The 24,007-nt window shown below is 43.8% G+C and overlaps 1 protein-coding gene across 2 annotated transcripts in view; it reads left to right on the top strand.

The window, feature by feature from the left end:
* Window positions 1-24,007, top strand: part of XRCC5 (X-ray repair cross complementing 5) — a 44,195-nt gene that overhangs the window by 18,841 nt on the left and 1,347 nt on the right. For both annotated transcript variants that reach the window (XM_081197009.1, XM_081197008.1), the window contains exons 14-20: window positions 1,662-1,858; window positions 3,818-3,911; window positions 5,092-5,161; window positions 15,085-15,194; window positions 15,688-15,784; window positions 21,053-21,120; window positions 23,268-23,342. In XM_081197009.1, the coding sequence (XP_081053135.1) occupies window positions 1,662-1,858; window positions 3,818-3,911; window positions 5,092-5,161; window positions 15,085-15,194; window positions 15,688-15,784; window positions 21,053-21,120; window positions 23,268-23,342 (711 nt within the window). The remainder of the gene's footprint in view (window positions 1-1,661; window positions 1,859-3,817; window positions 3,912-5,091; window positions 5,162-15,084; window positions 15,195-15,687; window positions 15,785-21,052; window positions 21,121-23,267; window positions 23,343-24,007) is intronic.

Below are 24,007 nucleotides of genomic sequence, written 5' to 3'. Positions count from 1 at the left end.
ATGTGTGGGCAGCATAAAATAATTCAGTGTTTCACTGCTGAAAGTGTTGGACTATATCTGAGAAACTCCTGCAGAGAAACTGGGTATTTTGACAGGCAGGCCTGAGTTAAAGAAGCTTTAACATCCAGCTCTGGGTGGCTTAAATGGATAAAATAGGAAATTCAGGTTTAATTCTACCATAGCAATATTTACACATCCTAAGGTTCTGCCAACCATACGGATCTCTGTATGCTTTTTAAAAAAATAGCATGTAGCACACAGGAGGGCTTCAGTGTTTGCTTGCTTGCTTTTATTTTGAATATTTTTAGGCAGCCTTTCTGTTGCTGAATAAAAATGAATTAGTTGAAAAAAATCAGTATATTTTGATCTAAAATTGGGGAAATTATAAGGGAAATAAGGAACTATCAGTGGGAAAACTAATGTAAATTGGCATTTTTCTTGCTGATTTTAAATCAGTTTCATATAAATCCAACAAATCTGCTTCAGGACAGGATCCTTTCAAGGTGGTTTGCAGCCAACAGAAAGCCATAACATTCAGTAATAAACTATTCTATTAAAAGCCAAATTTCATTATCCTTACATCAGTGAGCATTATGTATGCTCGTGCTACATGAACACTTTCACCTCAGATTATTACTTGTAATCTCATATGATCCCAGAATGCCATCTTTCACTGAATGTCACTAAAAGAAAGCCTCCCACAACACAGACCTGCCTATTCACTAAAATCTTGAGAACAAGTCCACAACAAGTTAGTTGTGCTGGGGGCTGCAGAAGTTCATCTTGTGGCAAACTGGAACAGGGCCTTCTCTGCGGTGATACCCGTTTTGTGGGATGACAGTCCCTTTGAAATATAGACTGTAATTGTGCTTCCATTGGTTGTTAAAAAAACATCTATTTGGCCTCTGATGCCAGTTCTAACAGTTCCTGACTATAGTATTTGTGGTGGAATATGTTTTTATTGAAATGTTTTTATCTTTATTGTAAATTGCCTTGTTGTTGTTGTTATTTCAATATTTATCAAAATGGATTTAAATCCATAAAATTTCATGCCATGGAATATTTGAACTTTGCTCCACAACAAATCCCATGTTACATGAAAGGCATATTTCATATTAGAAACCAAAGTGAACCCCATGTACTGTGTTTGTTGCTGCTGTTGTTGTTGTTTAGTTGTGTCCAACTCTTCGTGACCATGGACCAGAGCACGCCAGGCACTTCTGTCCTCCACTGCTTCCCGCAGTTTGATCAAACTCATGCTGGTAGCTTCAAGAACACCATCCAACCATCTCATCCTCTGTCGTCCCCTTCTCCTTGTGCCCTCCATCTTTCCCAACATCAGGGTCTTTTCCAGGGAGTCTTCTCTTCTCATGAGGTGGCCAAAGTATTGGAGCCTCAACTTCAGGATCTGTCCTTCCAGTGAGCACTCAGGGCTGATTTCCTTAAAAATGGATAGATTTTATCTTCTTGCAGTCCATGGGACTCTCAAGGGTCTCCCCCAGCACCATAATTCAAAAGCATCAATTCTTCTGCGATCAGCCTTCTTTATGGTCCAGCTCTCATATACTGTGTTATATGTATGTATATTTGTGTGTACGTGTGTGTGAGAGAGAAACAGACAGACAAACATAATCGCTTGTCCTCTTTTGCTTTCCCATCAGTGCCTACAGCATAAGGCTTTCCATCCTGATGCACCTTTGCCTCCTATTGAAAAACACCTCTCAGACATGTTGGGGACACCACAAGAAGTGACTGAGAAATGCCAGGCTCCCCTTGAGAAATTAAAAGCGCTTTTTCCCTTGAAGGAAGCAGATAAAATTAAAGAGCAGAAAACAGCTCAGCATATCTTCAAAGATAAGTAAGTTATCATAGGCCTGGTGCAAATTGTTTGTTAGCGAATTCAGTTTCCTCTAGCCACATCCTTAAACCTGCAATCTCAGGTTGTGTTGGCCAGGAGGGATTTCATTACCTTTGTGTGTAAAGAGATGCAGGTATTTTGGTTGGATGTAGACCTAGTTTCTGTCTTTTGTGCCCTCATAACCTCAAGGACAAAGATGCCTCTTTGCAAACATGGGGGAGGCATGTGTTGATGTTCCCACCCATGTCTTAATGGTTTTCTCTAGCGTAGCTCAGAGAATGCCACCTTCTCTGTGGCTTTTATGATAGCTGAGGTAGTCCAAAAGCATGCTCTGCTCTTGAGCAGGCTATCTCTGCTTTTAATTTTAGCTATCAAGGACCCATAGAAGAGGGCTTTCAGTCATAGCTGTCAGTGTTTCCCCTTTTTAAAGGGAAATTCCCTTATTCCGAATAGGATTCCTCGCAAAAAAGGGAAAAGTTGACAGCTATGCTTTCAGTATCCATTCCGCTATTGTGGAACTTTATTTCTCCAGAGTGATGCCAAATGTGTGAGAGTGTAAGAGCCAGTGTGGCGTAATGGTTAGTGCTTGACGTGGAGACCAGGGTTCAAATCCCCACTCAGCCATGAAGCTCACTGGGTGGCCCTGAGCCAGTCACCATCTGTTAGTCTAACCTACCTCACAGGGTTGTTGTGAGGATGAAATGGGGAGGAAGAGACCCATGTACACCACCTTGAGCTCCTTGGAAGAAAATGGTGGTATAGAAATGTCATAAAATAAATAAAAATACCAGTATTTCAGCAATGTTGGTTGAACTGCCCTTAGATGTGTGTCAAGGGTTAATGGTTTTAACCGTGCCAAGTTTTACTCTGTTTTTTTCATAAGGATGCTATTTTAACCAGGGTTTCCCATGCTAAGTTGTGGGGGTAGCCACAAATTTAAATAAGAATACATTGGAAAGAATAAAACAAATCTTGTTGGCCTAGCCTGCTAAATTAGGAGCCTGGATGGAGAATCTGTATGTGCCAGATAGACAGTGTAGTTTCTTTTCACACGAAAAGGGGAGAAGACACTGGCATTAGAAGTAACTCTACCGTTCATCTCACGTGCATCTTCCTTCTTGATACGATAAACCAAAAAATAGTGGGTTCAGACCACAGATAAGCAGCCCCCAAGCTGCTCCAGTAACATGCGAGTCAGGTCACAATCTCAATTCCTGTTGGAGTCTTCATACTTCTTGCAGTACGCTAGATGTGCGTCTGATTTAGATGAGTTTAAAACTACTTGTTAAAAATTAGATATTTGGCTTTTGAAAGCAATTTTGATTGTAGTGTAAGGCTATCCAGTGTGACAGAGAGGTCTTGCATATTTTAATTGGGGTTTGTCATGTAAGTACTGACAGCTGCAAGTTGATCTAGCCTTTATGCGTGTTGATCAAGGAGATGGGTTTGATGACATACAGGTCTTCAGTGTACACAGATACTTAATAGTTACCCATTTCACGACATGAACTAGAAAATTACATTGGAAAGGTAAATAGATTTCCTTCCTAAACATTAAATTTCCATTAACTTTCATGCCAGTTTAATCAAGAAAAATAAATCTGATGTGAATGCATAATATCATGTAAGTGTTAACGCAGATAGATAAAAACCCAAGTTGCCATATTGGCAAACTATAGGGATAATACATTTCCCCCCACAGGGACCTAGGAAAAGCAATAGCTTTCTCCTGTTGGCTACCCCATTATTCTGGGGTCAAATTTGATTCCTTATTTTCTGATTCCCTTTTGACTGAAACAGGTATAATTTGTTAGGAGCCCGAAATACAGCTGCATAACTAGAAGTGTTGCTCTTGAAACTATCTTCACAGTATATATGTGTTTAAGATATAAATTGACCTGTTAGTTTATTCCTGAAATAGTTTCTTCAGATTGATAGCCTTGTCTTGTCTGCTTCCAGTAATGAAGATGGGCCCAATGCTAAAAAGGCAAAAACAGAAGATGATGAAGGTGACTTTAGAATTGCAAACCTTGCTGAAGGCAATGTCACCGTGGTAAGTACTTTTGGCAGATGCTAATAGGTTAGATTGGCTGTCATGCTAAGCATGTCACGCCCTGACATGGGGTTATTTCTAGTGTCCACATAGGCCAGTTTCTCCCCACATAATTATCCAGGGTGGTGATGGATAGGGAAGTGGAGAAGTGTGCTTGCCTTCATTTGGGTAAGATGATGGAGAAACACACAGGCTCCTTGAAATGTCCCTTTTACTCCCCAAGAATGCCATACTGGCAACGATAGTTCTGAGACACAATTTAGATGAGTGAGTTATGTTTCAAGATCAGTTCACATTTTATATGTCACTGTTTTGCCCCCTTCACATACCAATGGTCTACTGGTGGAGCAGTGCATCTTGTGAACTAAGAATTTTCAGATCGCAGAAGCAGCTGCTTAGATAATCACGATGACGCCAACATGAACTGAGATACAGAAGTTGCATGGGTTGAAAGCCGTGTATATTAACTAGGCCTTGCATATACCTTGATCATAACCACATTTGTTTGGCAGCAGTATGACCATGGAATCTTATGGCCAAGTAAGGGTGCTTAAGATTGTATCCTCTGAGCGTAGTCTCTCTCGTTCTCTCTCTCTCCCCAGTTGTACCTTGAAAGTCAAATGGAATCCATTCTGGAAGTCCATTTGACTTCCAAAACGTTTGGAAACCAAAGCACATCTTCTGATTGGCTGCAGGAAGCTCCTGCAGCCAATCGGAAGCTGCGGAAGCCCCGTCAGATGTTCGGGTTCCAAAGAATGTTCGCAAACCGGAACAGTCACTTCTGGGCTTGTGGCATTTGGAAGCTATAATGTTCGAGTACCAAGGCATTTGGGATCCAAGGTACGACTGTATATATTCAGAAAATGTTGCATAAGTTGTTGACTTGAAGAAAGAAATATTGTAGGAGTGGAACGGCAGGCAGAGGGACTGGCCAAGCTCCCTGCTTTTCTCCTTTTCTTATGAAAAAGTTAATTGCAATCAAACTTCATTCACAGTGGGTGGGTGTTCCGTGCGAATCTGCTTTTGTTCTTGATACCTGTTAAGGCATTGTTGAGGACATGCTGTTCCTGAATGGATACGTACCAATGAAATCAAGTTACAGGAACATTGGGTGTTCCCCTTTAGTAAGTGAGACCAGAACATAGGCTGAAGATATAACCCTTGCTGGATTATTTTGTAGGTTGGAAGTGTTAATCCTGCAGAAAACTTCAAAGTGCTGGTGAGGCAGAAAAATGTTGACTTCAAGGATGGTAAGTGGATAGGTGTTTGTTTTCTATTTGCTTTTGACAATCCATTTGGGGTCCAGGGATTCTGAGCTCAAAAACCACCAACCCACTTTTTCTTAATCAGCCAAATTCTATGTACAGTGGTACCTCGGGATGCGAACGGGATCCGTTCTGGAGCTCCGTTCGCATCCTGAATAGAACGTAAGACGCGGGTGCACGGGTCACGTTTTGCCACTTCCGCACATGTGGGTGACGTCATTTCGAGTGTCTGTGCATGCACGAGCGGCAAAACCCGGAAGTAACACACTCCGTAACTTCCAGTTTGCCGCAGAGCATAACTTGAAAACGTTCAACCTGAAGCACATGCAACCTGAGGTATGACTGTACTTCTATGAAGACAGCGTGAATTGTGATAAATGAGTATTCTCTATACTTACGTAATTTTTTTGTGTCCGGTAGGAGGAATATTGGTATATATGGAATAGGACTGGATAGGTGTGGCATTTTCATTTATTGTTTATATTACTGGAATTTGACTTTTGATTGCTCAGGTTTATTTGTGTACAGTTGTAATAGTTTCTTCTTAGTCACCATTTATAATGTTTGCCTTCTCACCTGATCTTCACCAGTACAGTTGCTGCCTTAATCATGTCAAATGGCAGCAATAATACTTTGAATTTTCTAAGGACACAATCCAAACTCCTGTTTGAGGGGATTGATGAGGCCAGTGCCTCATCCTGGCTGCTTGCCGTGGACGGTATGTGTGTGTGCGGGGGACACAATCAGGCATGATTTTAAAACAGTCATCTACAGGCTGGCACAGTGATTGGGCATGATGTGATCATGTTACGGAAGTGAGAATAGTTTAAGATCCAGGCACCACTCTACACTCTCTGGCAGACAGTGGGAGAGCTGGATGCATGGGTGTAGCCAAGGGGGGGGCAGGGAGGGGCAGCTGCCCCCCAGTCAATAAAAATAAATAAAAAGACAGCAAACTGAGGTTCTGCTCTCTCCAACAAAATGCCTGTCCCTCCCTAACAAAAATTGTGGCTATGCCCATGGCTGGATGGAGGGATATCTTCACCTAATCCAAAGCTCCCCCACCCCAGATATAAGAGGGAGAGGAGGGATTGCTCTGAAAATGGTGAACTTTGCAAAATGTTGTTGACTTAGACCACATGTACTTTAAAAATCATAGCTAATAAAATAAATAGTGCATTAGGAACATTAGTTCTGTAAGACTGGAGTGTCTTTAACATGCATTTATTAAAATCAGCTCAGTAGATGGAAAACTGTCGGCTCGCTAGCTGTTTCTGAAGTGTCTAATGTCTTTGCTTGAATGGCTTGGACACTTAGTGCCAATTTACCTTCCGCTTGCGGAATGCTTTATAATTACAGGGTAGATTGTGTGGGATATGGTCTACATACTCATTAAGAAAAAGAGATTGGTGACATTCTTAAGTGTTCCCATTCAGCATATGAGTGTGTTAATTTAAAAGTAGAAAACCCAAGAAATAGCTTTGGATGTAACACAAATACATTATTTTAACTTCCCAAGTATTTATTTTTATTTTTATTTTTTGTGAAACTGTTTATTCTAACTTCATCTTATTTATGTCAGGGATGGAGATGGCAAGATCCAAAACTCCCCCTGCCATAGGCAACTTTTGAGAGGTGGGTGGGGCCACCCACCTGTCAATCACCTGCCATCACTTAGAATGTACTCCTGATTCTTCCCTTCTGGATGTAATTTGGTGCATCTTGAGTTATAGTGCCTTTTTCAGCCACTACGGTGTGATTCTTCCTTTTCATTTTGGCCCTAGGGGTGTACCTGTCCCACACCTGACAGGTTCAGGGCAACTGCGAGACCTTGTAGGCCTACTTCGTCCTTTGCCTATTTCAAAGCATGAAAACTCAAAAGAGAGATAGATGCCACCCAGAAAACCTGTACTCAGTTTCTTTTAAAGTGTGCACATACACACAGTCCTGTACATAATTATAATAAAGGTTATTTGCATTAAAGGGGAGGAGTCTGCTCATGCACAGAATCTCAGCTTTCTGAGGGAGGGGGAAAATTCTTGAGGGAAATAGCGCTGAGGTGGACAAATTAATACATCAAACCTTGTAATTATGAGTTGGTGCTGCTGCTATTAGGTATTAACAGGTCACAATTTGATGCATTTTAGCAAATCGTGTGAAGCTAGGGTGGCCAGGTGCAAAAGGGGACAGATCTCTTGTGCCTTTGATAGTTTCCTCTTCTATACAGGTATAAAGGTGTATCTGGTTACTCTGGATGAGAGTGAGTTGGCAGAACTTTTTGCTTGCATTATTTCAGAGTGCGGATGGAAAACGGCATTTTTGAATTTATCCCATCTTGGAAAGGAAAGGAAAGGAAAGGGGAAAGGGAAGGAGAAAGAGAAAGAGAAAGGAAAGGAAACATCTTCCCTGCATGTTGAAACCTTGCCCAAAGGATTGAACCCTCTCCCTAATTTACTAATAGAGTGGTACCTCTGGTTACAAACTTAATTCGTTCCGGAGGTCTGTTCTTAAGCCGAAACGGTTCTTAACATGAGGTGCGCTTTCGCTAATGGGGCCTCCTGCTGCCGCCGTACCACCGCCGCACGGCGCAACAAGGGGCATCTACTTCTGGGTTAGCGGAGCTCTTTACCTGAAGCATTCGTGAGCAGGACGGTACATAACACGAGGTTTCACTGTAGAAGGATTTTGTATTTCTTAACTATGAAGATTGGAAACTTAATGGAACACTCCCCCCCCCCCCCAATGACAGCAGAGGTACTCAGGATGCTGAATTCTACACTAAATAGCAGGTTCTGTGTTTGCATGATCTGCTTATGGGTGTGTGTGAAATGCATCAAACCTTGTCTGTAAGTTTACTTTTTTTTTTATAACAAACGCGCTGGCTTTTGAAAGGGGGGGTTGGGGTAGGAGGCTCTCTCTTGAAACATCACATCTCCTACTTAATAGTTATTCAGGCCAGAGGATGTCCTTCTCTCCCAAGTCTTTTTCTCAAGCCGAAGTCCCGTCAAGACTGTTCTGCATCAGTTTCTTTTTTCTTCCTATGGGTGAGTGATTTGTCAGTGATGACAAATCTGATTTGAAAAAATAGGCAGTACATGCATTTGAGGTCAGAGATCCTTTTGGCCAACAAGTTCCATTTCCTTGAACAGAGGACCCGTTTGACAAAGGATGCAGTGACCCTGCGGACTCTTAACATCCAGAGTGTGTGTGCTGGTTGCAGAGTCGGTGTCAGCTTTTTTTTTAATACCAGCATTGACCAGTTCTGTTGTTTCAGCAAAGTCCCGGGAAGCCCAAAGCATATATAGACCCCAAATATTTGATATTCATTTGATGCATTAGCATACTTTGATAATCTATTACCTGAAATACAGTGGTACCTCGGATTACATACGCTTCAGGTTACAGACTCCACTAACCCAGAAATACCATATTTTTCGCACTATAGGGCGCACCGGCCCATAGGGCGCACCTAGTTTTTTTGGGGGGAATAAAGGGAAAAAAATTTATTCCCCCCCCCCAGGCGCGTCCTATGGGGCGAATGCAGGCTTTCGCTGAAGCCTGGAGAGCGAGAGGGGTCGGGTGCACACCAACCCCTCTCGCTCTCCAGGCTTCAGGCTGCTATCCGCAAGCCTTGGGAGCCCCGCGGGAAGTTCCCACCGGGCTCCCCAGGCTTGCAGATATCTGCCCAAAGCCCAGGGTGCGCTCCCCGGGTTTCGGGCTGCAGGCTGCTGTCCGCAAGCCTTGGGAGCCTGGCGGGAACTCCCGCGGACTCCCGAGGCTTGCGGATAGCTTCCTGAAGCCTGGAGAGCGAGAGGGGTTGGTGCGCACCCGACCCCTCTCGCTCTCCAGGCTTCAGCGAAAGCCTGCATTCGCCCCATAGGACGCACACACATTTCCTCTTCATTTTTGCAGGGGAAAAAGTGTGTCCTATAGGGCGAAAAAAACAGTAGTACCTCAGGTTAAGAACTTTGCTTCAGGATGAGAACAGAAATTGTGCTCTGGCAACGCGGTGGCAGCAGGAGGCCCCATTAGCTAAAGTGGTGCTTCAGGTTAAGAAGTTTCAGGTTAAGTACAGACCTCCGGAACGAATTAAGTACTTAACCCAAGGTACCACTGTACTCTTATTTCCTTTACGTCTTTGGCCTTGGACTGTGTGTGTGTGTGTGTGTGTGTGTGTGTGTGTGTGTGTGATGGAGAGAATGGAAAAAGAGGGTAGGGTTTCTAGCCAGATTACATAACCATTTCTTTAGTAATAAAAATATTTATATACTGCTGTATCATAAAAAATAAAGTGCTTAACAACAAGCATATGGGTCAAAAAAAGCCACATAGAAAATTAAAATCAAAGAACATCAACTAACTACTATGGAATGAAGTTTTCTTAATTGCCTGTGTACACTTGTTGGTGTAGAAAAGTCTTCAGCAGGCATTGAAAGGTTAAAACAGAAGGCACCTGCTGAATCTGAAATCAGATGGAGCGGAGGCTCAGGTAACTGCCCACATTTGCTTGTGGTTGGACAGGGCTGAAACAAGGTAGCGTTTTCAGGGGGGTGGAAATCCCATCCGCCTCTTCCCTTTCACTTTGTTGGAATTGGCAAGTGCGGGGACATAAACAGTTGCCCTATAACAAGTTGGGAGTATTTGTCTGACTATGGTCTGACCACCTAACTCCTTATTGTCCACACTGGCTGCCAGTGGCTCTCCAGGTTTTCAGGCAGGACCTACCTGGAGATCTTGAGAATCGAACCTGCGGTTCTCCGCATGCAAAGCAGATGGTTTGCCATAGATTTACATCCCTTTTCTTGAGTCATATGAGATCATGGGGATTTGTATGTGTATGTTGTGTTAGATTCAGATGTGCTAGTCGCTCTGCTTTACATTTCTTTTTTATCTCTAGTAGTAGTAGTAGTAGTAATAATAATAATAAAAAATATATATTTATACCCTGCCCTCCCCAGCCAGAACTGGGCTCAGGGGGACTAACACCAATAAAATTACAATGAAACGTAAAAGAAAAAACAGTTAATTAAAATACGGGCTAAAATACAATTTAAAATGCAGCCTCATTTTAGTAGTAGCCCATAAATCAAAAGCCATAAGGGGAGGGAAACATAAGGGTCAGACTGAGTCCAAACCAAAGGCCAGGCGGAACAGCTCTGTCTTGCAGGCCCTGTGGAAAGATGTCAAATCCCACAGGGCCCTGGTCTCTTGTGACAGAGCATTCCACCAAGTTGGGGCCAGTACTGAAAAGGCCCTGGTTCTAGTTGAGACCAATCTAACCACCTTGCGGCTTGGGACCTTCAAAGTGTTATTTGTGGACCTTAAGGTCCTCCGCAGGGCATACCAGGAGAGGTGGTCCTGTAGGTATGAGGGTCCTAGGCCGCATAGGGCTTTAAAGGTCAAAACCAGGCACCTTAAACCTGACCCTGTACTCCACTGGGGGCCAGTGCAGCTGGTAGCACTGGATGAATGTGGTCCCATGGCAGGGACCCCGTAAGGAACCTCGCCGCGGCATTCTGTACCCGCTGGAGTTTCTGGGTCAGCTTCAAGGGCAGCCCCGTGTAGAGCGAGTTACAATAATCAAGCCAGGAGGTGACCGCCGCATGGATCGCTTTGGCCAGATCAGGGCAAGGAAGGTAAGGGACCAACTGCTTGATAAGGTGGAGATGGAAAAATGCCACCTTTGCTGTGGCTGCAACCTGTGCCTCCATGGAAAAGGAGGCGTCAAAGGTTACACCCAAGCTCTTGACAGAAGGCACTGGCACTAATTGAGCCCCCGCAGGAGATGGAAGTTGCCCCCCCCAACCCCATGTCATCCCGACCCAGCCAGAGAATCTCTGTCTTCAAAGGATTTAACTTCAACCGACTCCCACGCAGCCATCCAGCCACAGCTTCCAAGCATCTGGTCAGTGTGTCCGGGGCCGAGTCAGGGCGGCTGTCCATCAACAGATAAAGCTGGGTGTCATCAGCATACTGATGACAACCCAGCCCCAAACTCCGGACAATCTGGGCAAGGGGGCGCATAAAGATATCGAAAAGCATCAGGGAAAGGATTGCACCCTGTGGGACTCCACACAGCAAGGACTGCCGCGGCGGCAACTCCTTCCCTAGCGCCACCCTCTGTCCCCGACCTGAGATAAAGGAGCGCAGCCATTGTTGGACTGTGCCCTGAATCCCCATGTTGGCAAGGCGGTGGTCCAAAAGTTCATGATTGACCATATCAAAGGCTGTTGACAAATCTAAAAGAATCAGCAGTTTCAACCCACCTCGATCCAGCTATCTACGGAGATCCTCTGTTAGGGCGACAAAAGCCGTCTCGGTCCCATAACCAGGGCAAAAGCGGGACTGAAATGGACCCAGAGCCGAGTACTGAATTCTACTGCTTCATGGAACGATTCAAGCAGATTTTTAGTCCCCGGGGAGCTATTACCAAAAAGTGCTATCACTAAGCAGAAATGGGCTCAGGTCTGTGTTCAGAAATCTGCTAGTGTCACAGGAGAGAAACCAGGTTGTTATTTTAATGGAGGGAAAAGGTCAACGTGCTAGGATAAACTTGAGAATTATTTGAAGCTCCTTTCTCACAATGAAGACTTCTATTACACTTTCTTGGTGCCTGGGGTTTTAATTTAACACATCAATGAAGAAGCAGCGCTCCAGAACTAAGAGGTGGGGGGAACAGCAGGGCTTAATTTTTATTGTTGCAATTTGTAAGAAATTAGAATATTTTATGAGAAACTCATTAGCCATGAGAGGGGAGGGCGGGAGGAGTGAATTCACTTGTGGAGCTGAAATTGTAAAGTTTTCATTGATTTGTACATTTATTCCAGTTTCTTGTTGGAGCCAGACTGTCATTGCTACTACTATAGTTAGTGCCAGCTATACTACTATTACTACAAGATAATAATAACAAAACTGGGTTGTGAGATGCTGCAAAAGGATCTCTCCCTATACTAGGTGAAGGGGCGTTAAAATGGTAAATGCAGTTCAGTATAAGCAAATGTAAAGTGATGAACAGTTGGGCAAAACCCACCCAATTTTACATATAATCCAACATGCCACTCACTCGGATGGCTTTAATAGCAGATGAGGCAAATTCACAGAGGATAAGACTGCCAGTGATCATGGCTAATCATGATCAGTGGCTACTGGTTGTAATGGCTATACAGTGGTACCTCAGGTTAAGTACTTAATTTGTTCCGGAGGTCCGTACTTAACCTGAAACTGTTCTTAACCTGAAGCACCACTTTAGCTAATGGGGTCTCCTGCTGCTGCCGCGCCGCCGGAGCACGATTTCTGTTCTCATCCTGAATCAAAGTTCTTAACCTGAAGCACTATTTCTGGGTTAGCGGAGTCTGTAACCTGAAGCGTATGTAACCTGAAGCGTATGTAACCCGAGGTACCACTGTATATTGCCTCTGATACCTGAAGGCAATTTAAAAACTGTGTCCGAAGGAACTATAGAGCTACCTAGTGGCTTCTCAGTATCTGCAGCACTAGTATTGGTGGACAGGCTTGCACATGCCAAAACCCCTTTTTGTTTTTTAAGCTCCACTTTTGGGAATAACTTGTGAATTATCGTTTGTCCACAGATTTCTGTCCCCAACCCTCCCCACAGACTTCTTCTCACTAGGAGCACAATGCTAATGGTGTGGTGAGCTCTTTCAGACTTGAAAGAAACACTGATCGCTTCAGCTCAGCTAGGAGGCTCTTTGTAGATCCTGCTGCCTCTCAGACCGTGCCGGCACTGGATTCTATCCAATGTGCAGAAACCTTCTTCTGCTTATGGATAGGTTTCCCTACATTGGGGTCCAATTATGTATGCCCATATATCCACACAAGGACACATTTTATTAACACACATTCTTTCTAATATTATGATCATTTTTGTCAGCTAATGGGCCTTGAAAGCATGTTTTCAGTTTCATTTACATTCCAGGATGCAGCAAGGCTTTGAGTTACCTTGTGTCCTTGGAGATTAATAAGTTGTAATGGTTCCTTCAGTGATTATGTTTCTTATTATCCCATTAATGGAAGTTGTTATTAAAACAATGACTCAGTTTAAAATGTATTGGTGAGTTACCGCTTTGAGTCGTAGATTGCTTAGGCTGACTTTGACTTGTTATATTCCTTACAGATAGAAATTTAACATGTGCTAAAACATCTCCAGATACAAAATATGTGTGGGGTGTGGGGGTGTTAAGTTCTGCTGCTTAAATGTCATCTGCTCACATCACAAGTAACATTAGGTGATTGACAGGTGAGTGGGTTTTTTTGGTGGGGGAGGTGAAGCCTGGTGAGCCAAGATTGGCCCATAGATTGGAGGTTCTTCATCCCTGATTTAAGGCCTTGAAAAAAGTTTTGTCTACCACTTACTGTGAACGCCTCCCTTGTTCTCTTATAATGGCAATGGCACCTGCCTTAGAGGTGCCAGAACTGGGTTCCGGTGAGTTCCAGCTGGAAAATGCCCTGCTCTGCATGATAACAAATTTATCAAGATCAAGGCACACATTTTGTCCTTTGTTCTTCAGCATATGGGAAATGGGCTTTCTCTCAGTTTCTTTCAGAGAGCCTCACATATTCAGTTTTTAAGAGATTGTATGACCTTTAAAATGTTTGCATTGCATCCAAATGGCATTTTAAATTGTGCCCCCCCCCAGGGGTATCTAGTGAAACTGAGAATTTTAAAAATCAGGTTTTAAAAAAACCATTCTTCAACCACCTCACAACACTCCTATTTCATCTTATTTATACTGTAGTTTCTGTTTGGGCTATAGAAGTGTAAAGTGCAACAGGGCAAAATATACTTAACCGGTATTTCATATGAGCATCATTTTTATTTCCGATAAATGTACATGTAAAATATGATAAAGGTCTCAGTAACTATCGGTCAGGACTTAATGAGCAATATCACCTTTTGATCCGCGCCTTTACTGTCTATGTGAAGAGGAAATATTTCCTCTAGGAGGTGTTGCCTTCATTGATTGGATATGCCATGTCTTTCTACTTTCTACTCGGTCGGTCTCAATTCCTACCCCACCACTTTGACCCAGTTTTGTCTTGCGTATGATGTTTCTTTCATGAGATACTAACCTAGTGAAAGAAGGAGAATCAAAACGTTACAATCAGTATTTTGGATCCTGTATTTCCTTTCATGAACAGAAACAAAATTGCATTTTAATTACCACAGTGTTTGCTAATTTTACAACACCAGTTAATAGATGGGCTCAAATCTTTATCCTGTTTCCAACTATAGCTACTGGGTTTGCCTATTCTGCTTTGCACATCTGGATTTTATTCTATGGGCTCTTCTATGGATTTTATTCTATGGGCTCTTATTTAACAACAGTCCCTATATTGTGAACTTCCAAAATCAGATTGGGCAAGATCCCAAGCTTCCCTACTCTCTCTCCCTATGGGGTATTTTTGACAGGCAGGTGGCCCAAGAAGCCTTGCTTTGGGCAGCGATTCTAGTAGGGCTTGCTGTAAGCACTGATCAGTGATTGGCATGCAAACAAAAAGACACCAAATTCAAAAAATGCAGCCTTTCTGATGCAAAGGAAGAGTTGGGAGCACTCTGAAGAGCATGCTCCCAATTCTTCTTGTTTTTTGTTGTGGCTTGAAGTTTCCTACACCTGTCATCTTGTACGACATCAGGCATGTGCTAGCTAGCAGGCATGTGATTTTCCCCAAGCAGCCCAGCAGGCCAATCTCGAAGGCCAAATTAGGCCCACAGGCCAGAGGTTGCCGATCCCTGCCTTAAATCAAATAAATTATTGCCGCCCACTGAAGCCCCTGCTTCCCATGTCAAAGTTCCAACCTTAGTTTTAATGCATATGTAGTTTGCACAAGATACACATTGATTCTGCCTTATGAGCAATTTTTCTAATTTTCTGGTTCTTGCCTTTCAGTTAGTCAGCAGCTGATAAACCACATCCACCAGTTTCTGGAGAACAAGGGGCATCTGTATTATATGAAGAGCATTGACTGCATAAAAGTTTTCCGAGAAGAAGCTATTAAGGTAATGCGCATGTGGAAACTGCACTCATTGCTGGAGAGTAGGGGGATGACGTGACAACATCAAAAAGGATGCACAGAATTAAAATGGCTATGGCATTCTGGAGGCTTAAAAGACACCTTGGTGTTATATATTGGCCTTTTGGCCTCTTCAGAGTTTAGACCAAGTTCCACTGGGGCTTTTCAAATGTGGAAAGACAATACCTCTGACCCGTTAGATGAAAAGGAAGCTGTGCAATTCCCAAATAACTTCTTGAATAAAGCAAATCACAAAAAAGACAGTGCTGCTTTGTGAAATGTCATTTCTTTAGTGACTCACCGCACATTAGAAGTTTGCTTCTGAGTGAGGCCAGATAAATGTGCAGTGGTTTGAAATGCTACCCCCCCCCCCCATTTATTCAGGCAGAGTATTATGATGAATTAAGAATATGGTGTCACGGGTGTCATGCTAACTTTTATTCATCGCTGTGATTCCTTTGTTATCCTTGTTGTTTCAGCTGTCAGAGGTGCAGTGCTTTAATGATTTTCTGCAGGCCCTGAAAAAGAGAGTGGAAGATAAAAATTTAACTGATTTCTGGGAGACTGTAATACAAGGTATGTCAGGCATTATTTACAATGTACGGTGCAAGGGGGAGGAGAGGAGTGAAGCTTAGAGGCAAATCGGAAATTGCATGATTGTGCTCACAATTCTTTCCAGAAGAATGAGTGAACTGAATGCAGACCTGTAATAATAATAATAATAATAATAATTTATTATTTGTACCCCGCCCATCTGGCTGGGCCTCCCCAGCCACTCTGGGCGGCTTCCACAGAAACCAAAAACACTAAAATATCATACATTAAAAGCTTCCCTGAATAGGGCCGCCTTAAGATGTTTTCTGAATGTCAGGTAGTTGTCCATCACCTTGACATCCGATGGGAGGGCATTCCACAGGGCGGGCGCCACCACCGAAAAGGCCCTCTGCCTGGTTCCCTGTAGCTTCGCTTCTCGCAATGAGGGAACCGCCAGAAGGCCCTCGGCGCTGGACCTCAGTGTCCGGGCAGAACGATGGGGGTGGAGACGCTCCTTCAGGTATACTGGGCCGAAGCCGTTTAGGGCTTTAAAGGTCAACACCAACACTTTGAATTGTGCTCGGAAACGTACTGGGAGCCAATGTAGGTCTTTCAAGACCGGTGTTATGTGGTCTCGGCGGCCGCCCCCAGTCACCAGTCTAGCTGCCGCATTCTGGATTAGCTGTAGTTTCCGAGTCACCTTCAAAGGTAGCCCCACGTAGAGCGCATTGCAGTAGTCCAAGCGGGAGATAACTAGAGCATGCACCACTCTGGCCAGACAGTCAGCGGGCAGGTAGGGTCTCAGCCTGCGTACCAGGTGGAGTTGGTAGACAGCTGCCCTGGATACAGAATTGACCTGTGCCTCCATGGACAGCTGTGAGTCCAAAATGACTCCCAGGCTACGCACCTGGTCCTTCAGGGGCACAGTTACCCCATTCAGGACCAGGGAGTCCTCCACACCTGCCCGCCTCCTGTCCCCCAAAAACAGTACTTCTGTCTTGTCAGGATTCAACTTCAATCCATTAGCCGCCATCCATCCTCCAACCGCCTCCAGACACTCACACAGGACCTTCACCGCCTTCACTGGTTCTGATTTGAAAGAAAGGTAGAGCTGGGTATCATCTGCATATTGATGGACACCCAGTCCAAACCCCCTGATGATCTCTCCCAGCGGCTTCATATAGATGTTAAAAAGCATGGGGGAGAGGACGGAACCCTGAGGCACCCCACAAGTGAGGGCCCAAGGGTCTGAACACTCATCCCCCACCACCACTTTCTGAACACGGCCCAGGAGAAAGGAGCGAAACCACTGTATAACAGTGCCCCCAGCTCCCAACCCCTCTAGACGGTCCAGAAGGATGTTATGGTCGATTGTATCAAAGGCCGCTGAGAGGTCCAGCAGAACTAGGAAACAACTCTCACCTTTGTCCCTAGCTCGCCGGAGATCATCAACCAGTGCGACCAAGGCAGTTTCAGTCCCATGATGAGGCCTGAACCCTGATTGGAAGGGATCCAAATGGTCCGCATCCTCCAGGCGTGCCTGGAGTTGTTCAGCAACCACACGCTCAATCACCTTGCCCAAGAATGGAAGATTTGAGACTGGGCGATAGTTGGCCATACTGGCCGGGTCTAAAGATGGTTTTTTAAGAAGCGGTTTAATGACCGCCTCTTTCAGCGGATCTGGGAATGTTCCCTCACAGAGGGAAGCATTCACCACCCCGCAGAGCCCATCGCCCAGCCCTTCCCGGCTAGCTTTTATAAGCCAGGATGGGCAAGGATCAAGGAGACAGGTGGTTGGTTTCACTCGTCCAAGCAGCCTGTCCACATCCTCGGGGGTAACGGATTGAAATTGATTCCATGCAACTTGACCAGACAGGGCTCCAGCACTCTCCTGCCCCAGCCCTGCTCCCACGGTGGTGTCTAGCTCCTTCCGAATATGAGTGATTTTATCTGCAAAAAACTTTGCAAAATCGTTGCAGGAGATCTTGGGGTCTTTACAAGGCCCCGATGGTAAAGGTGGTTCCGTTAAATTGCGGACCACCTGAAAGAGTCTCCTGCTACTATTTTCTGCAGATGCAATAGAGGCGGTGAAGAAAGTCTTCTTCGCCGTCGCTATCGCCACTTGGTAGGCTCGACGTTGAGCTCTAACCTGTGTCCGGTCAGATTCGGAGTGAGTTTTCTGCCACCGACGCTCTAGCCGTCTCAGCGATTGTTTCATCGCCCTCAGCTCCGAAGAAAACCACGGGGCTGTCCGGGCTCCATGCAATCGGAGAGGGCGCTTCGGAGCCAGACAGTCGATAGCCCTGGTTAACTCCGCATTCCAGCGGGCCACCAGGGAATCAGCTGAAAGGCCATCAACATGGGATAAAGCATCCCCTACCACTCTCTGGAAACCATTTGGATCCATTAAGTGGCGGGGGCGGACCATCCGAATTGGTCCCACCTCCCTGCAGAGGGGAAGGGTCGCGGAGAAGTCCAGTTGCACCAGGAAGTGATCTGACCATGGCACTTCTTTGGTTTCATTTTTACTTAGTGTCAGATCACCCACGTCGCTAGAGGTGAATACCAGGTCTAAGGCATGTCCATGACTATGAGTTGGGCCCAACTTATTCAGGGACAGCCCCATGGAGGCCATGCTTTCCACGAAGTCCCGAGCGGCCCCTTGTAAGGTCGTGTCGGCGTGGATGTTAAAATCCCCTAGGACGACCAGGCTAGGTGTCTCCAGGAGAACATCCGCCACGACCTGAAGCAGCTCGGGCAGGGAATCCTTGGTGCAGCGGGGAGGTCGGTACACCAAAAGGAATCCTGTACTGCCCCTATTGCCCAACTTCCAGAACATGCACTCAGAGAACTGGGTCTTCCCAATAGGACGCCTGGTGCAGACTAATGACTTCCTAAAAATCACTGCAACCCCCCCTCCCCGCCCACATGACCTGGGTTGCTGTGCGTAAGAGAAACCTGGTGGGCAAGCGGCAGCAAGGACGGGCCCATCTGTCTCATTCAACCAGGTCTCTGTCACACAAGCCTGTAGTACGTCTCTGCAGAGAATCTATATTAAAAAACATAGTTTTTTAATTTTATTTTATGTACAGTATGTAGGGGGGTGACTGCTCTGGAATGCAGTTATTTCCTTTTTTGTTATGTCCCCCCCCCCAAGTATTTTACTTACCACTTTGTCCAGTTGTATCTATTTACCTTACTTTGTAGATCTGAAATGCATTTGATTTCCCCCTTGTGTGCCATAAAAGGGGATACAAAATATTAATATATAATACATGTGTGTTGTGTTTTTATCCTGTATTTTTATGCTGTGAACTGCCCTGAGATCTACAGATGAAGGGTGGTATGCAGATTTAATGCATAAATTATAATAATAAAAATAAAAATACACATTTGCACTAAAAATTGCATGCAGACACTGGGTTATATCTAGCAAAGTCATCCTATTAGCACAAGTACTTCCACCTGTGCCACAGAACTTCCACTCTTCCCATCTCCCACATTCCCACAGATCTGCTCTGGAAGCTTGGGAACCCTCAGAACAGATGGGGCGGGGCACATGAGCAGAAGTCCCACTGCATAGGTGAAAGCCCTTGAGCTAATGAGACGACTTGATTGTGTACAACCCACTGTTCCAAAGCAGAACGTTACATTGATACCACCGAGCATAGGGAATTAAGCAAGGGTGTGTGCCATGCCTGGGTAGTAAGGCAAAAGCCAGAACATTTTAATAATCAAAACTTGAGTCCACATATTCCTATACTGGCGGCAGCTCAATGTTCCTGGGTCTTGGCCACATACCCACGCCTTCCACTGATGTCCCCCTCTCTCCCACAACTGAGTGATGCACTCAGGTAACCGCTTGCCACGGTTGAGGAAGAGTGTGTGCTCTGTGGCAGTCCTGTTGTGGTGGCTGCAATTTCCCCCTAGAATCCGGAATTCATCATGCCGTGTGCGAGTCCTGACTAGTGTCATTTGAGTTAATGAGGTTTAACTGTAAGCATAAAGGAGAAAGAAAGCGGAGCGATGAAATTGAAACTAGTACAAAAGGTGTTCACGTCAGGGACTCCAGAGAATGGTGGCTAATAGCTTTGTTAGTCATGCACTTGCATTTATTTGTTATTATGTATTTATTCAGCTATTTACTCACAAAAATGTCCAAGCGGCGCGCACAAAAATTACAAAAGTATACAGTACATGAAATCAATCGTAAAAACAAGCCTCATGGGTTTTCATTTTAACTATTGATGTAACCTTTGACAAGTTACTGTATCTCTCTGTCCTGGCATCTCCATTTGTGAAAGGGGAGCACTGGCTTTGGTTAAGGAAATGTTGGGATATACTATGCAGTATGTAACAATGTGTCTTTATTGCTAGACACTAGCAAATAAAGTATTTTTTAGTTGTTTACAATCTGCATATGGGATTTGTCATTGCTTTTCCATACAAACCCTCTCCTTCTGAGCATCCCTTCCTGTTTCCTATGTGAGGTTCCCTACCACCACTGCTGCTCTCCTTCCTGGCATTTAGTCTCCTTGCATCCCAGTTCCCCTGTATTCTCTGCAGCACAAACCTCTTGCAATCTTTAAAATGTGTGTGAAGGTTTCGCTCCTCTTCTTCAGGCAACGTGGAGCTGGTCCTGTCCATGGCCCATTCATGTGGTTTTTAACCTCTTGTTCACCACTCTTTAAATCTCATCTATCCTGTCTCCTCAACTCTTATTCTCATCTCTTCCTAACTGAAGGCCCTACACGAGACCCTTATGTAAGCTAAACATGTTAGTCAATCTTATATTACTCATCTGTCCCTGCAAAAGTTAAATTTTCAGTAAATATTCCATCAGAGTTACAGTAGCTCAGTTAGTGGTTAAATGTAGCTTGTAAGTGTGACTTACATGAGGCATGGTGAATATATGCAGGAACCAGTTGTTAGGCACATTAACTTCTTAACTTAAATTACACCTAACATACACACTTGGCTAGATCAGCATCACTGTATGCCATGTAAAACCTGTTTTATTCCTTTTTTTCCCTCCAGACGAGCAAAATTGGTGTAACTAAAGTCATCTTTCTAGTATTCTATAAACTAGTTGGTCCAGGGAAAAGCACAAACCTTGAAATGGTTGGTTTTTTAATTTATTACAAACATTCATTAGTTGTTTTTATACACCGTGGTACTTGAGGTTTTTTTGTGAGAGCTGTTTTACCCTGTGGACCTCAAGAAAACATTGGTTTTGTGACTGTAAAATCTTCTACTTCCACTTGGAGAAAATTATAGTATGGTACTTGTCTTTTGTTTGATTATTCATAGATAGAATTTCCTTGATCACCAAAGAAGAAACTGAAGGAAGCTCTCTGACAGCTGAAGATGCCCAAAAGGTATTGGATAGAGTGCCTTTTATTTTTATTTTTTAAGAAAAAAATATGTAGCTTACAAGCAAAGGTTTCTCTTCTGGAAACACTGTCAGTATGTAGTGTGGTGAACCTAACCCACCTTTAGGCCTGGTAATGTTCTTTTGGGTGTGCAGATTGATGAGTGTGAAAAAACGGTACAGCTAGGGCCGGCCCTATTGTTCGGCAGAGTGAGATGACTGCCTCTGGCAATAGATTTTGACAGGAAAGAGCAGTTCTCTCCCCCCCTCATCTTGGGGGGCATTTCCTGTGCCCCCTTAAGCAGCAAAATATCTTGGTACAGCTTGCTTTATGCCTGTGCACAGATGTGCATTCATGATAGCAGGTCTCTATCTCCAGCTGCTCAGTGAGTCCGCCAGCTATTTTGTCCTTCCTACTATATCTTTCTTGTGTTTGAGTTTTTGCTTCCACATGCAGCAAAGTGAGATGGTAGAATTTGGGACTATACCACCTCAGACTGAAGGTGTGGGGATGCCATTTTTAAATGATACTAGATAAATAATATATCCTACCTGCATATATTATCTGAAACTTTCTCCCTGGTCCTCTAGTTTACTATGTGCAGGAAGCTTTTTACATAGGGAAGCATTGTGCCCCTAAATTCTAAAGTGGCACAAGCTACTCTTCCACCTCCTTTCTTGCTGATTCTGCTTAATATTTTATCCAGGCATTGAAGTTGATTTATTCAGCACATAGTGCACATGGAAAGCCATTTCCCATGTAAGCTTGTATCCCACTTAAACACACTGTGTGCCATGATATATTTGTATGTGATGCTAGTATGTGAGCAGGACAAGTCATCTAAGTCACTGATCATGGGCATTCTAAGTTGCATGAATGGGACAGTGCATGAGGTAAGTCCATTTACATGGGTAAGAGCTTACCCCTTGGCCCACATCTTGTATTGACGGGGACTTTAATTCCTGTCCTTGGGAGAATTGTTCTCTCTAAGGCAGTATATTCATGAAAGAGCACAGGTAGGGAGCGTGTTCCTCTTCAGAGCACAGAGCTGCAATGTTATAAGAACAGCCCTGCCAAGCACAGCCTGTCGTTATCTCAAGGAAGGTAATGGATTTCAGCACAACCATTACGTGTAATTTTGCTTCTGCATAAATGTAAAACAGATCTTGTCAGGAAAGAATAAAAATCAACTGCTGATACTCAGTGCCTTCTTGATGGGAAATAAAAAGTTTAATTTTGTTGCTAAGCAATTTCTCATCCTCAGTGTCTTCAAGACTCTGATGTGTTGTTTACATCTAATTTAGTGCCGAGATGCCACTCTAGAGGCCTTGGAGCAAATATGTAACTTTCAGAAATAGCGTTTTACCTTAATTAACTATGTAAAATGGGATCTGCTCCAGTGGAAAAAGGCTTTTAAATTTGACAACTTGCTTTTACTTCAATATTGCCTGTACAGTAATGGTTTTACATCCACAGTGTCAGGGAAAAAAGCATACAGGGATGATGTGTTGAGACTTTGCAGTCTTCTCAGCTGTATAACCTTAGCAGATCCGTGATGCTTTCTGCTTCAAAGGCCATAGCAGCCTTAAGTTAAACATTGTGTGTAGAATAACATTTGCCTGCAGCTTAGGAAACACTGGCCTTTGGACTGTGATGCAACTAGAGCAGCCCTCATACATTGTGAATTTTTTTATTTGGGGAGCTGCAGTTAGAGCATTTGTAATTTTTTTCTGTTGCTGGAAATTTAAATTGGATTAAATTTGTGACTTTAAAAACATTTCTGTGCTCTGTGGCTGTGACTCGTTGCTCAGTTTAGAGATCTTAAGGGGTTGAAAGACTTTAACCCAGGTTGGAATGGGCCATTTTCTGAGTATCAAAGGTTGCAATAGAATCATATAAGAAACTGCAGAACAAAATTGAAATTTGGAAAATTTAGTCAAACGTAATTTGCTAGCGTACTTTTACACACTGATTTGTTTGTCTTGTATTGTGACTCTAATATTTGTTTGTTTGTTTGGCTATATTCAATTGTTTTTAAGTTTGTTCTAATTTCGCTTCTTCTACTATCTATTATTATTCAATGTTACTGTTATAGATAATAAAAAATCACAATGGAATTCCCAATTGACATTTGAATAACTGTTTGTTTATAGTTCTTGGCTCCCAAAGAAAAGCTCATGGAAACTTCACCAGTGGCAGATGATGACGGCGGCGATGTTGATGATCTGGTAAGTATTTTAAAGAATTATTCCAACATGATTACTTTAAGTAACTGGATTGTACTGGAGGATGATGCAGGTGATAAATATTCATGTTAATGTGAAGTTTCTTACATTTCTGTATCCCAGGGGGTAGGCAGGTGGTGTGCTCAGGGGGTAGGTGTGTTCTGGTCCATGGGGTCACAAAGAGTCGGACATGACTAAACATCAACAACAGGCGGGTGGGGGAGAGGGCAGCTGGTGCAGTATGAGGCAGACCCAGCACACTAAAGCCACTTTATCTGAGCCTTGGTGACCCTACCAGATTTGAATCAAGAGGTTGTAAAATATTTTCTCATCTTATCAGACAACAGTTCTCAAATTGTAGATCAGGAATTAAGATAGGGAATTAATGGATCACTTCCTGTGCCCTTGCAATAAATGACTTAGGGTCAGGGTGTTAGTAGTGTTAGTGACTAATGTTGGTTGTCACCCTCTACCTGTAAGTTCCCTGTAAAGGCTTAACATTTACAGACTTCCCTTCTCTAAATCCCCTCGGTACCTGTGGGAAAAGCTGCTGGGTCAGAAAGGATTTTGCGTTAAGACTGAATCGAGCCTTCTTGCTTTTTTTGTTTCTGTAATGAATGGAGCACTGCCATAAACTATATCATAGTAGTAAATCTCTCTTACTTAAG

The sequence above is a fragment of the Podarcis bocagei genome (genome assembly GCF_964188305.1).
Source record: "Podarcis bocagei genome assembly, chromosome: 1".
Taxonomy (NCBI): domain Eukaryota; kingdom Metazoa; phylum Chordata; class Lepidosauria; order Squamata; family Lacertidae; genus Podarcis; species Podarcis bocagei.
Note: the sequence above shows the minus strand (reverse complement) of the source record. Positions and strands in the feature narration are given on the sequence as shown.